Source organism: Phaethon aethereus (assembly GCF_964289735.1).
Source record: "Phaethon aethereus genome assembly, chromosome: Z".
NCBI lineage: Eukaryota > Metazoa > Chordata > Aves > Phaethontiformes > Phaethontidae > Phaethon > Phaethon aethereus.
The window spans coordinates 51,712,283-51,726,738 of NC_138577.1; the positions used below are offsets into that span (position 1 = coordinate 51,712,283).

Here is a 14,456-nt window from a genome sequence, read left to right on the forward strand (position 1 = left end):
AAAACATGTCCAACAGAAAACAAATAAAATCAGTAGGTTTTTTTTAAATTTCTTCTTAGCTTCATTCAGATCTAGGTTCCATCAGGGCACGAGTAAGATGTTTAGCCTCAAAATGTGACATAAAATTCAAGCCTGACCACACTTTAACTTTGATTTTAAAAGGTAACCAAGAAAGCCAGTCTCCAATTTTTTTTCCCCATTCATGGGATTTAGGTACTTACGCCTATATTCTTTGGAAGAGCTTTGCTAACCTGTGGTGTTTCTCACTTATTAGAAGTTGGGGACGAATGTCACCCTGAGTAATGACAATTATTTGCTGAGTTCAAAGTCCTTCTCCAGCTTCACTTTTTCTGGAGAAGAGTGGTTATTGCATTCAGCCCATACATAGTCTCAGTTTGTTTTGCAACTGAAATCCCAACAGATAACATATACAATGGTACTATCACAGCCCAGACTCCACAGCCAGTGTAAAGAACAACATGGATTTAATGGGAGTCATACCATAAAATATAATCTGAAAATCTGACCCACAACAATGAGGGTTTTTTTTTTTTCCCAAAGCATCAAAAAACAAAGTTTCTGGGAGAAATAACATTTGATGTTATTTAATGAGGCCTGTTTTGTTATACATGGCTGCAAGAGATCTGTTAATGCTTTTCTCTCCTAGCTTTTTGAGGGCAAAGCCAGCCTTACATGAGCAACAAAGAACCTCAAGGCAGAATACAGTAATGAACAAGTAGTCTTATAATTCCTACTATTAGACAAAAACAAAACAAACAAACAAACAAACACCACCCCCACCCCACCCCTCAAAAAAACCCCCACAAAATTCTGGTATAATTTTAGCAAAAGCAACCACTTCTAAAAATAGAGGTTGTTTTTATTTTTTTCACCCTCAACTCAAAGCTCTAAGCACTGCAACTAACGGCTCAGTGCAATTTTTTCAGTTCTTTTTTTAAGTGCTTATTTTTACACCAAGTGGTATTTACTGCAGTCTTAATACTTCACCCAAATTTAGCAAGAAGTTATAAATTAATCCCAAACAAGTGCAGTATGCTTTTAATTTCCAGAAAATTCTCTTCTGTAGCTGTATTGCAAAATGATACTACAGCTTTTTACAAAACCACTAGCGTAATGATTTTAATGGGATGAAATTGACAGGAACTAAAGAAAGCCAAAGTATGTCAACTCTAAAAAGTTAAGTTCATACTGTTGTTCAAGATGTAATTAACCTTTTGTGTATTTTGTCTACACAGACAACTTGATGTTCTTCTCTCTGAAAATACTGTTAAAAAGAAGCATCTCCTTACTAGGTCACACATCTGAACACAAACATAATTATCAAAACATGACCTACTTCTCAAAAGCAAAATGTAGAACACATTTTAAATGAGACTACAGCATTAAACTTGGATAGAAGAACAAAGTGGGAGATTGGAAATATTGTTCCCTGGCTACATAGCATTCTGCAATGGCAAATAATAACCTGAAAATTATTTCCCCTCTTTAGCCATCTCACAACATTCTGGTTGTTGCTGGGCAGGGAAAATATCATTATTATTTTCAATATACAGATTTATTGCAGTAATCAAAAGCATACACAACGTCCCACTAGTTCTACAAAAATTACGTTCTGTAATTCCAGATCACTTCTTCAGAAGAAAAAAGAAGAACTGAGAACGTCCGACTTTCTAAGAAATTAATGTTCACATCTGTTCATAAGGGCATCACAAATATGACACCTTAAACACCCATCTAATCTAATCTCATTTATAAAACCCTCTTTTTTATATTTTCTACCAGTTCCTGATGTAGGCAACCACATTTTAAATTGCTCTGCAAAGACTCAGAAAAATGTTAGATCCATCCTATAAACACATCTACTGTTGGCAAAATGTGTTCAAAAACAATGCCTCAGATATGCATGTAGTGGGAATACATCATGTGACTGAAAAATAAAAGCTACTTATACAGTATGCACATTCAAACATACATGATATGAACATTGACCAATAACATTAGAAATTACATCTCAATATTCTTCTCTAATTTTGTTAAAAAGACTTTAAAAAATTGATTGTGAGATAGCCAAATATCATGTAAGCATTAAAGAATCTTCTAGTGACTGTTTTGCTTAGGCACAATGGGTGGAAGGAGGGAGTAAGGAGGGAGGGAGAAGAGGGAGAAAGAGGGGAAGAAGGGGGAAGGGAGAGAGACACTCACCCAACCTAAGCAAAAGTTTTGTTACAATATCAGACAAAAGCTATGTTCAAATTCTCTTTTCCAACCTGCAACATGTCTAACTGCTGTTACTACATCCCCTCACAAACCTTCCTATCTAGGTACTTCAGTGACCTAGATTCTCAAGTATTAATTCCACTTACAATTTCATGCTTCTTTATTGAGAAAAAGACATCAATGAATGGAAGCACTCATACTGGTTTCCTAAACTTCAAGTAATTCACTGTCAACATAATGACCCACTGTAAACCTAGAGAACACTGAAAATTTGTTTACATGTTCAGTAGTTATACACTCTCACAGGAACCTTAATGAAGTTGAAGACAATCAAACATTTGTCTTAAAGTTTTTTCAACACTGAAGGAAAACAAAGCATCAAATCACTGTATATACTCTTCAGTCATTCAGTGTAGAATGCCAAATCCAAATTCTTCTTTAGACTTTAGGAATTTTCTCACTTAAAATAATCATATTTTTTAAAAAATGTTTCCTGATCATAGGAAAATCTTAAAACCAGGTGCCCCTATTTAAACATTAATAGCAGCTCAGAAAGTACTTCCAGTAACTTCAGCGGAAAAAAAGCTGAAAAATTATTACTTTGAGCTACAGAAGCCTCCCAAAAATCTTACAAAGTAACTAAACAGAAAACTTTGTTGCCTCTTGCTTGGAATTCCAACAAAACGACAAACGCCAGCATGAAATACACTATCAGATGGAGGAAATTAATGATCTATTCACTTCTAGATATTTTACTGATTTTATTTTTTTAAAAAGCCTTGAGGATCTGCTTCACTTCAAAGACAAGACATTAATTCAAGGACACAAGAATTTCCATGAGTACCTAATCAGAGACTCATTCTTCAGTAGCCTGTTATTTACCTGCAAAAAACATGTTTGTTACCATTCATAACATGCTGCCAAATGAAGATTTGACCCAATGTTATTTAAGGAAATGTTATCTAAAAATGTTCTCTGAGAAATTATTTATTCGTCAGTTTGATGCCAAAATTTCAAGTGACAAAATATGTTGCATATATAAATCAAACATATAAAATTAATTGCTTCAAACTTGGTACTCTTCTCTTTTTGACAAAACATATCTGCAATGCCCTGTTGAAAAACAATTATATTAAAAATGATCAGCAGAGATGTAGGAACAAAATGATTTGATGGTGAATTCTTAACGTAAAATTTACAGAGAAATTACAATCCTTAAAAACTTGTACAAGTCAATTAAAATCCTGAACTATTAACAGGTTCTACTACACCATAACAAATGCGTATTAAACAAAATTTCAAAAGGCCTCAGTAGCTTACTTTCCATCAACAGCTGATGTTTAACATGTTTCTAAAATGTACTGAAGACTGTATTAATTATGTCAACCACAAGAATGCATTAATAAAAATTAAATTCTGAAGTACTTAGATGTCATAGAACAATCCATCCTTTATGAAAACAGCAGGGCAAATCACCTCTATTTCAGTTGAGATTTAGCTTTTTCTCACATTCTAAAAAAAAGTCCAACTCAATTAGAAACATTTTAAAAGAAGTAATGCACTGTGATTCGTATTTATCAATATAAATAGTTGTGGATATCCTACTACCTGTCAAGACTTAACCATGCAGTTTATGTCATTCCTCTGATCTAACCCTTCTCAGAGTAAGTTAAAACAAGGGAGAGGTTACATACCCATTTCATTAATAGTTGCTCTTGCTTTTGAGACAAAAGAACTAACTTCACTTGAGTGCATTTTTGCTCTTTCTTTAAGGTCAGCACCTGTAAGTGACATTTCACATACATGTTAGCAAACTATACACAGTACTGTAAATATGTTTTCAGAAATAAAACATTCCTGTATTCAAAAAAAATTTAAGTCTACTTTGAGATGAGCACAGTTCAAATTGGCCACATTCATTGTCCACAGATTTCAAGGAAAACATGAACTGTTTATCAAGGAAAAACAAAGAAACCCAAAACAAAACAAAACAATCAGATTACCCACCACCAGATTTTTCTAGGTATATTCTTCCCAGTGACATTTCTTTTTCTCATATGAAAATAGTTTATAAACCGTAGCATTTATGCTAATATTTCATCTGACATATACTTCTATTTTCCCAACTGTGTCACAAAGTCTGACAGATATGTGTTTTTCATATTGTGCTCATGTTATTCTTTTATTGGTAGATTATAAAATAGGTAGGGTGCATGTTTTTACATAAACAGACTATATTTATCTAAATAAAAAATTCTACAGTGGACATAGTACCATTTTTCAACTCACTTTTTGAATAAGTTATATACCATATTTTTTTTAAAACTTGTAATTTTTAATCTATTTCTACATGAATATGTGAAAATTATGTTTAAAAAACACACTGTAACTACATGTGCTTACAGAAATGTGTTTTTAAAAACACTGATACGCAAAATGTGACATTTTCTCTCATGAATGTGTAAAGAAAAAGAGAAACAGGTAATAATAATAATAATCATAATCATAATAATAGCTAAGTACGGAGTAAGACAGTAAGTTCATCTTTGTTATAGAGGAAGAATACATGAAAGAGACAAAATCTGCATATATACATTTATTCTCCAAAGTAGTGCCACATTCCCACTGCAACTTAGCGCATATTTTTTCCATTTGGTAAAAATGAACCTATTAAGTTAATCTCTTGGCATGTCTGAAAAGGTTAAACAAGGCATATAACCAATACGAAAAACAGTTCTCTGTTTCACTACCCTGAGAATCAAAATACTATGCACTCAGGAAAATGCATTGAGATTAAGTTAAGATTTTAACTCTGAATTTTAAATTAAGCAGTCATGGGCTCCTCCTTTTACGTTTCTGGACTTAACTCATGCTAGACTCTCTTGACGCTCTTCATAAAACATAGCTTCAGATCTACTTTTGCCAGCAAGTTGAAATTCACAACTGCAGTCTAGCTCTGTGAAAATCAGTATCTCAATCTGACATTTTCTGATAGACATCTAGCTGCTGTTTTACGGTACCATGCCCAACAAAGCAACTCTACATCTCCCCTTCTACTTCTATCATAGCAAAAATCCTCATTTCACTAAGACTTTTGTTCTCCTTCCATGCATATCAGTATAAAAACAATGAAGCATCAGTCCCGACTGCAATTGCATGTTTCCCGCTAAGTAATGTCAAGTTTAATTTACATTATCAGACACCTTGCCAAAGCTTCCAAACAACCTTCTAGGATATGCCCCAACTGAAGACAGTATGACAGGCCAGCTGAGCAGGCAGTATAAATCAGGAATTACTGTGGTCAAGTCTCCACTGCAGCAAAACTGCAGTTGCTATCTTAGTAATCCACAATCAATGCACACAGAATTCTTACCAGGAACCTGTAAAGCAAACAAAATTTGCATCCAAAAATCTGGATAGAACTCTACATCATATAAAACTGCAAGCAACTTTCACAAATGCATTTATGTATAGGGTTCTATAGCTAAAAGGAGTTTTTATAAACCTTCATGACAAAACCTTGCTTTAAAAGTTTTATCAGCAAGTGTGCCATCCTCAGTTAATGTTATCAGTTAATATCTGGGTCTAGCTTCTACAACTCTGTCCAAACCATTGCCTATATAACAGCAGCAAGAAACTGTGCTTTATGAACAGGAGAACTGTATGGCTACACAATCTGACTCATAACCTCCACACATGGAAATCCTGCTCACTGGGCATACCCTTGAAAAGTAAAGAAAACTTCAAAAGAGAGGCACTGAACCTAAAAAATACTCTTAGTATTACTGTTAAGAAAATCTACTGTCAAGATTACACTGAGGCAATTTTTAGGTTTCGATTTGTTCAGACTCATCAAAAAAATGGACTCAACCCAAAAAACCCAGTGCTTCTAAAACAAAAAATACACACACTGCAGACTTCTTCCTTCATTTAGAATACACATTTCCTTGAAAATATTTACAGAAATCTACTAAATTTTCAAGAAAAACTTTTTTTAGTAATGGATTACATGTAGCTGCCAATTTAAAATTAATGACTTTGAGTACTGTAAAAACATTTCTAGTATAATAGCTAATATTAGTGCCTTAACCAACTTCTGTAATCTCACATTTCCCTTTTAAATATTTCTCCCTCATAACTGTCAAGGAAATGGAAAAACTTCTTTTCCTATACCTTTCCTATTTTAGCGCTCCAAAGCATAATAATAGTAACTGAAGCTTTTTCAGAGACAAGACTTCTAGGCAGAAACCATTTGCTGCATTCCAACCGAACACATGCCTTGGCATCCCCTGGTTCACAGGAGATGGAACTGCCACCAACTTAATACTTTTGTTCCTGTTACGAGATTCAACCACTGATCAAAGAGTTCTTGAAGAATTCCTTGACCCATATAGCAGAGAACTATTCATATATTTCTTTAAAATCTATTATAAAGTGAGAAGTAGGAAAGGTTAAGTTTCTGAAGACAGCCATGAAGGTGAGTGCAGGTTCAACCAGAGACTTCTGCGCTCTCAGCTATTGAAATCAAAGATCCCTCCTCTCACCCCAAGTTTCCTACTTTAAAGTATCTGAAAATAGTATTTGCTCAACTGCTGAGAGCAACAAAGTAGCTAAAATTTTCAAACCACAAAAACTCTCACAGAACAAACCTCTGCAACTTTCCCATGGGCCACAGCTGAAATCTGTGGACACGTTTGTCCTGTCTGCTTCCTCACATCCACTCCCAACAGACTTTGGGGGCTGTACTGTGGGTCTGGGACTTTACTCCACACTGAACGCAGGGTTCTCTAAGCCCTTCTACCCTACGATGTGAGAAAGGGGGAAGCCGAGGTACCAGTGAGCTGAGACAAACTAACTGTTGCAGATTTGATTGTACACTGTAATTATGTCCCCACATCCATCCGGTTTGTACTGAAGCATGAATCATTGTTTTGTCCGTATTACGCTTTCTGGCGTCTCGATGCTTTGTCCCACTAATTGATTCTCATCCGCTCAGAAACGTAGCAAAAGCTAGTCAAAATTAACTGTGATCCTAGGGGTCATGCTCCCAAATTCTCACCTCTCTGCTCCCAGCACTTTACGAACTCCCTTTTAAAGACTATGGAGTGCCATTTCCAAATTACTAGCTGCTAATACAGGACAAAAGAGAAGTGCAACAGTAAAGACTACATTGACAGTGCAATCAGCCACTTCCTCCTGCAGCTACATTAGGATTAAGATCGGTACTCTCCACTCCTGAAGAAATTCTCCTCGAATCAACTTAATTTGCAGAAGCATCACTTGCAAATTTATGAAGCAAACGGGTAGGAGAGAACTTCCCTGCAGGCTGTCAGTGAACAGTCCTGTTTGCAAAATACCAGTACAAACAGTAGTCTTTTGGAGGTCTGCTGAGCAGTAAGTAGATAAACTGGTACTCACAGATCAACCCTTGAAACTCCTGTGAGGAAGGTGCATGCTGTTTTAAATACTACCTACACTTCTATTGAGGTTTGTCAATCCAAAAGAAAATCTCTGTTTGACTTTGAACCACCACTTTCTTATTTCCCCCCTCCAATACTGGAAAAACACGGAAAGGTTAGTTATTTTTTATCTTACTTCCCATAAGTATAAAAAACCTGATGTAATCAATTAACTCTCTTTGCACGTTTTTAAACATTTGGCTGCTCAATAGTTGGCTGTTGTACACTGTCAATCTAGAGTTTTTGCAGCATGTGCCTGACTTGCATTTCACAATGATGCCAGAGAAAATGTTTATTTGAGAAAGCCAAGGGCAGTCTAGCAAGATAGGCATATTGCTGTTATTCACCAGAATTTTTCCACCTACACATCTATGTGACAAGGATGGCTATTTAACTTAGAGAACACACCAAAAGAAACCAAATTTTACAGTGATTACTCTGACCCCTTGCCTTATTTGGACATTTTCACACACTTTCTAAACAGAATTTATATCCTGTTGAAAAGCTAAGTGCTGTGTTTGAAAAATCTGTTCCAACATCTCTCTATAAGCTTCACTTTCCAAATACCATAAATGCCTAGAAGTTTTCTTGTACAGTGCTGTTCTATACTATGCTTTAACACATACTTCCAAAACACACCACAAAAGCTGTAAAGTAAAAAGGCATAAAATTTAATGGTTTATACATCATACTTAAAATTTTAACTTTACTGAATAAATATTTTTATTTAAAAATAAGTCTTTTAGATATCTAGCACACCAAAATTAAACAGTGAAGTTATTCTACCAAGTGTTGAAAGGTGCCCAAAGTGCCTTTTCTCCAAGAAAAGGAAGTGACACATGCACAGGCATTCAAGGTAGAATAAAGTATTAGATTCTTACTGTAGAAGTGTTATTTTGAGCTTGCCCTTTGGTCCTACTAAACATAGATCAACCAGTTCTGTCAGCACACCAAAATTTCAAGAAGAAAGTGACATCTAAGAGTATCAGAGGATACCCTTTTTCATACTCTGTCCAATTACTCTGTATCTTGTTGGAAAGAACAAGGAACACTGAAAACTGCAAAGCACAGAGGCACCACCTATAATATGTTTAATAACCCAACAAAACCCATTAAGGAATTTATGAAGGAAACTTCCAATGTTTTCAACTAGGTGTAAAAAACATGCACTACCTCAACAATTAAAAGGTTGAGAACTGCTATGTGCCCAGAGCTTATTGCCACACAAAGTAATTAAGCAGACTGTGAATTAATATCACTCCTTCTCCACACAGAAAAATAGACACTTAAGACACTGAACTGAGGCAAATGGCCAACTTTGACATACATTGCAGATTAATTTATAACTACTACCAAAAAACCCACCCATTAGGCCACATGTAGTATCTTTCCTCACAGGCATATGTGTGCACCTCCTAGAGAAGCCACTGCAAGAAATCCAAGTTTAGCTGAAATAATTAGCAGAACCCCAATTAATTTTTATGAGGTTAGGACTATCCCAAAAGGATAGTCATTTGAGGACAACACTGTAGTCAACTTAAGTTCAAACTCAGAAAGATTTACCAACAATTTTTTCTCCAGATTTCCAATAATTTCAGAAATAAAGCTTTTACATCCTGAAATCTATTCAGAACAACTTAATTCCCAATTTTGAACAGAAACTGCAATATCTCATGAAACAAACACATTTATTTAGAGATAGCATCAAGTCTAAGGTGAGCAAAACTTTGTTTATATAGAATTAGTGTTTGTTAAATATATACACCACAGTAGTAAGTTACAAATATAATTCTGACAACAGATATATACTTCAATTTAATAGCCCTAAAAATTCTTTTTAAAAAATCAGAAAAGCATAATTTAAATTTTATTATAATGTCACCATGTAGACTACTGATTTTGATTTTGCTTTCAACCACCATTTTTCCATGTATAAAGCTATAAACTTGACAAATCATGGTACAAAGCAAAGTCAACCACTACTGAAATATCTTGCCTGTGTGAAGAAAAAATGTTTCATGCTTTGCAGACAAAATACACATGCATTTGAGTAAGAATTCCATTGCACCTCCCAGTCCAGCCAGACCCAGGATACTTGAATAAAAATGAGTCCAGTCTGACCAATTAAGAACAGACAGAATGTTTCATAAATATTAACTATTCTAGACCATCTTTCACAAAGTAACAAAAAAGATTATCATCTATTTAGCAGAATAATAGAAAAATCAAGACTGGAAGAAATCTCTGGAGATCACCTGGTCCAACCTTCTGTCACATGCACAGAAGGTTATCCATGGTCCTTTCAAGTCTTTAGTAGTGGTGGCAAGGGAGATTCCACTACCTCCCTGGGAAAACCGTTCCTATGTTTAATTCTTAATTACTCTTCTCACAATGAAGAATTTATTTTTTTCTGGATGGAATTCTGCTAAAGTAACTTGTACTCATTGCCTCTTCTTCTGTCAATGTATACATCCCTGAAAATAGAGTACTTTTCTCTGTATCTACAGGGCACAGGAAGACCAGTTATGTCTTCCCCCCATAGCAATCTCCAACTCTCTAATCACCTTCTGCTGGCCTATTAAGTGCTGAGCAGAATAAGCACATGCCTTGATCTCCTGATGGTTCTCTTCCTGATGCAGTTCAGGACACTATTTGCCTTCTTTACTGCCACAAGGCACTGCTAGCTCATGTTAAGTTTACTGTCCCCAGAACCCCAAGGTCCTTTGCAGCAGAGCTACACCTCAGCCAGTCAGTCCTCAGCCTGTTCTACCACTTAAGGTTATTCCATTCCAGGTGCAGGGCTTCACATTTACCTTTGTTAAACCTCATGCAATTATTGTTGACACAATTTTCCAGCCTGACAAGGTCTCTCTGAATGGTGGCTCCTCCTTCCCACATACCTACCTCTCCTTCCAGTTTGAAGTCATCTGCAAATTCAGTGAGGGTTCAATTTTATCATTAGAATATTTACAAAGATACCGAAGAGTACTACCAGACCCAACACTGACCCTCAAGGAATGCTACTTGTGACAAGCTGACAGTTTGACTTTAACCCATTAACACTGCATAACTCTTTGATCAACGTAGGTTAGCCACTCCTCACAGATACTGTGTCCAGACTGTATCTTATCAACGTGTCTACAGGGATGCTAGAGGAAAACATGTCACACGCCTTGTTGAAGTCAAGGTAGATAGCAACTGTAACTCTTCTCTCATCCACTGACCAAATGGTTTCATCACAGAAGGCTATCAGGTTGGTCAAGCACACTTTACCCTTGGTAAATCTGAGTTGGGTTTTCCCAGCCACTTTCTTGTCTTTCACGTGCCTGGAAACAACTTCCACAAACACTTGTTCCATAATTTCCCCAGAGACTGAAGTGAGACTGACTGGTCTGTAGTTTCCCAAATTTTCCTTTTTGCAGACGGTGTAATATTCGCCGTTTTCCAGTCACGAAGGTCTTCAGTGACTTCAAATATGATACATGGTGTCTCTCCAGTGCAACAGCTCAGATGCATCCCATCAGATGCATATGCATGTGTGCAGTGGTACAGAGAGACCTTAACTCAGCCCTCCTCTACTGTCAGTGGTTTGCTGTTTACTTCATTGTCGCTTCTTCGCACAGAGACTTGGGAACTGACCTTTCCCATGCAGACCAAGGCAAAGAGAATGTGGAGTACTTCTGCCTTTTCTGTGTCATTCATAACTAAGCTGCCAGTCCCGTGCAGCAGTGGACCTATATTTCCCTTGAACTTTTGCTTGGTACTAACACCTCCAGGAGTTTTTCTTGTTATTCTTGACAACTCTTGCTAGTTCGAGCTCCAGCTGAGCTTCTCCCATCCTAAACGCACCTCTGCATACCTGAGCAATATTTCTATATTACTCTTTAGGAAGCTGTCCCATTTTCCAAGGCTCAGGTGACTAAACAACTCCTCCAAAAATATATAATGGATATATAAGAGATTAAAAGACCAGAAGAAAGGTGTTTGTTTTTTTAGTTAAGAATAAAGAGGAATATTCAAATCTAAATGTTTAAAAGCTACAGAATGCACAAAATAAACTTACAATATACTGAATATGCTCCAGTGTACTCCTAAACATTTTCAAGATTTTATATTCAAATTGACTCTATCAATACTTATAACTCAGTTACTAACTCAGAACATTAAGAAAAGAAACATCATCTAATCAAGAATCATGTTTTTTAGTTGTGTGGTATAAGAGATCTGAAATTTAAGGATAAAGGGAAAAAGTATTACTGAAATACCTACTGAAAGAACTGCTAGCAATTTGCTTCTGCAGATCAGCTTCTTTTATGAATAATACTGAAAAGAAAGATCATTCTCACAAAGCAGTGCAACTTACTCTCTGCCTTTTCTGTTCTCTGAGATTTCATATTTTAAACTTTAAATCAAACATGTGCATGTAACAGGTAAAATTTAATTAAAAGATCATTTCCTCAAAGATTAATCTGTAAGAAAACAATGTATTGTTGGCAAAACATGGCTTTGCATAACTTTTTTTTGTTTTCTTATTAGTTAAGGAAAAAAATCTAAGATTCACATTAACTTTGCCTATGCTGTAGGGTACCTCAAAACTTTGCAATGAGGAAGGAATCCCATGACATTTAGTCTCAGTCTCCACACAGTTTCATCCAAACTCTCATATCTTCTCATGCTTCATTTTTTCATTGACATTTATTTTTTAATTTGAAATTAAACAACTTGATCACCACCTTTACGTGACAAGCATGACTTGGATCTCTACATTTTAGTGCATTTCTACCAGGATTTTAAAAAAAAACAAATAAATAACACGTTAGTGATTTAAACTAATTAGGTATGAAATAAAAACCACAACAGTAAAGAACGGAGTAACAAATCACAAAATAATAAGCAAGTACTGAAAATCTTCTCATATGAAAGGGAATGGAGAACTCCAAAAGTTATATGTAAGGATTCAGAACTCAATTTTTCAGTTGCACAAAATTCTTAAAAAGTCATCACACTATAAAGATCCAGAATTATTTTAAATTAATGTAAGTAAGGATACATATGCTCTGATCATTAGGAATAAATTTTAATATGTAATGTAGAAGGAACCAAAAAATAAAACCAGTACATCAGCGTGGGACCCAGCCTTAAAAGTGAATTAATATATTTAAAAGCTGGCTCTGAAGCCCCAAAGAGCTATAAAGAGTTACTGGCTAAAAACACAGACCTTGACCCTACGCGTATCTAACTGGGTTGTCTCTCAACCTTTGGTACTGTTATACAAACATATTAAGGAGGTTATGATACATTTTTCATAATTGCCTGTTAAATAATGTTTTGTCTAAGAAACTAGTTCACAACATATGGTTATCACAAGGTTTTTAAAGTAGCAGACTTCATAATTCACCTTTCCTAACTTAAGAGTAACCACCTACTTTCTCTAGTAATCATTTGCTTTACTGACAGCAACCATGAACCCTGTTGCACACCAGTATAGGCACAAATTTTTGCACCATTTTAGACACCACCTGCATTGAGTATAAAGAAAAATGTATTTACATGTAACTGATAAAAAGCAAGATGTATTCTAAATTTCAAAACAAGATGAGAAGGATGCTGGCTGCAGTCATTTTAGTCAAGAGAAAAACAGTTTGGCATGAAAGATATTCTGTATTTTTTCTACATAAGGAAGTCATCTAAAGGAATTTATTTTTACGCAATACTTTATATTGATGAAGTTCTCCAAATGTGGATATATGATTTTTAAGTCAAAACTGATATTGATATTCTTCCATATAAGATCTGCTGTCATAGTTTATTAGCATGACTCAGATATCTGCACTTTTTGCACATATCCCCTCTGTGTCACAGAAAAGTTCCTGAGAATCATCAAACTGTGAAGAACAAACAAAGTGTCTGCAATTCCTGTACATTTGAGCCTTCGGCAGGGTGCTAGTCCTGAGCATTCCCTCTGGTAAGATGGCAGTCTTGTAGATGCTGCTATAGGTTATCTCCTATCTTGCAATAATTTACACCCAGATCAGCATGTTTAAAGCACTAGCTGCTAAATCAGTTCCCATAAATGGAGTATTTCAGAAAGTACCACTTTTGGTGTTTTACTTTCTTTTTTTCTTTTAAGCTTTTGAATCCCAAGCCTTTCTTAAAGGCTGAGGTGCTAATTTAGAAAGGTTTCCTCCTCAAATCCAGGAACTCTGAATATAAACGACCCATTGCTGGACCTGCTGTTTACAAACAGAGAAGGACTGGTGGGAGATGCGGTGGTCGGAGGCCGTCTTGGGCTTAGCGACCATGACATGATAGAATTCTCAGTTGTGAGTGAAGTAAGGAGAGAGGTCAGCAAAACTGCTATCATGGACTTCCGGAGAGCAGACTTTGGCCTGTTCAGGTCACTGGTTGAGAGAGTCCCTTGGGAGACAGTCCTGAAGGACAAAGGGGTCCAGGAAGGCTGGACAGTCTTCAAGAAGGAAATCTTAAAGGCGCAGGGGCAGACGGTCCCCATGTGCCGTAAGAAGAGCTGGCGGGGAAGGCGACCGGCCTGGCTGAACAGGGAGATTTTGCTGGGACTCAGGGAAAAGAGGAGAGTTTATCAGCTCTGGAAGAAGGGGAAGGCAACTCATGAAGAGTACAAGGATCTCGTTAGGTCAAGCAGGGACAAAATTAGAAAGGCAAAAGCCCAGCTAGAGCTCAGTCTGGCCACAGTCGTAAAGGATAATAAAAAATGTTTTTACAAATATATTAAGAACAAAA

At 36.1% G+C, this 14,456-nt stretch overlaps 1 protein-coding gene across 1 annotated transcript in view; it reads right to left on the reverse strand.

Moving 5' to 3' along the window:
* The window catches only part of AUH (AU RNA binding methylglutaconyl-CoA hydratase), a gene marked incomplete at its 3' end in the record, with an annotated part of 118,171 nt that overhangs the window by 72,853 nt on the left and 30,862 nt on the right, over positions 1-14,456 (reverse strand). Inside the window, exon 4 of the mRNA XM_082013265.1 lies at positions 3,933-4,019. Within this exon, the coding sequence (XP_081869391.1) occupies positions 3,933-4,019 (87 nt within the window). The remainder of the gene's footprint in view (positions 1-3,932; positions 4,020-14,456) is intronic.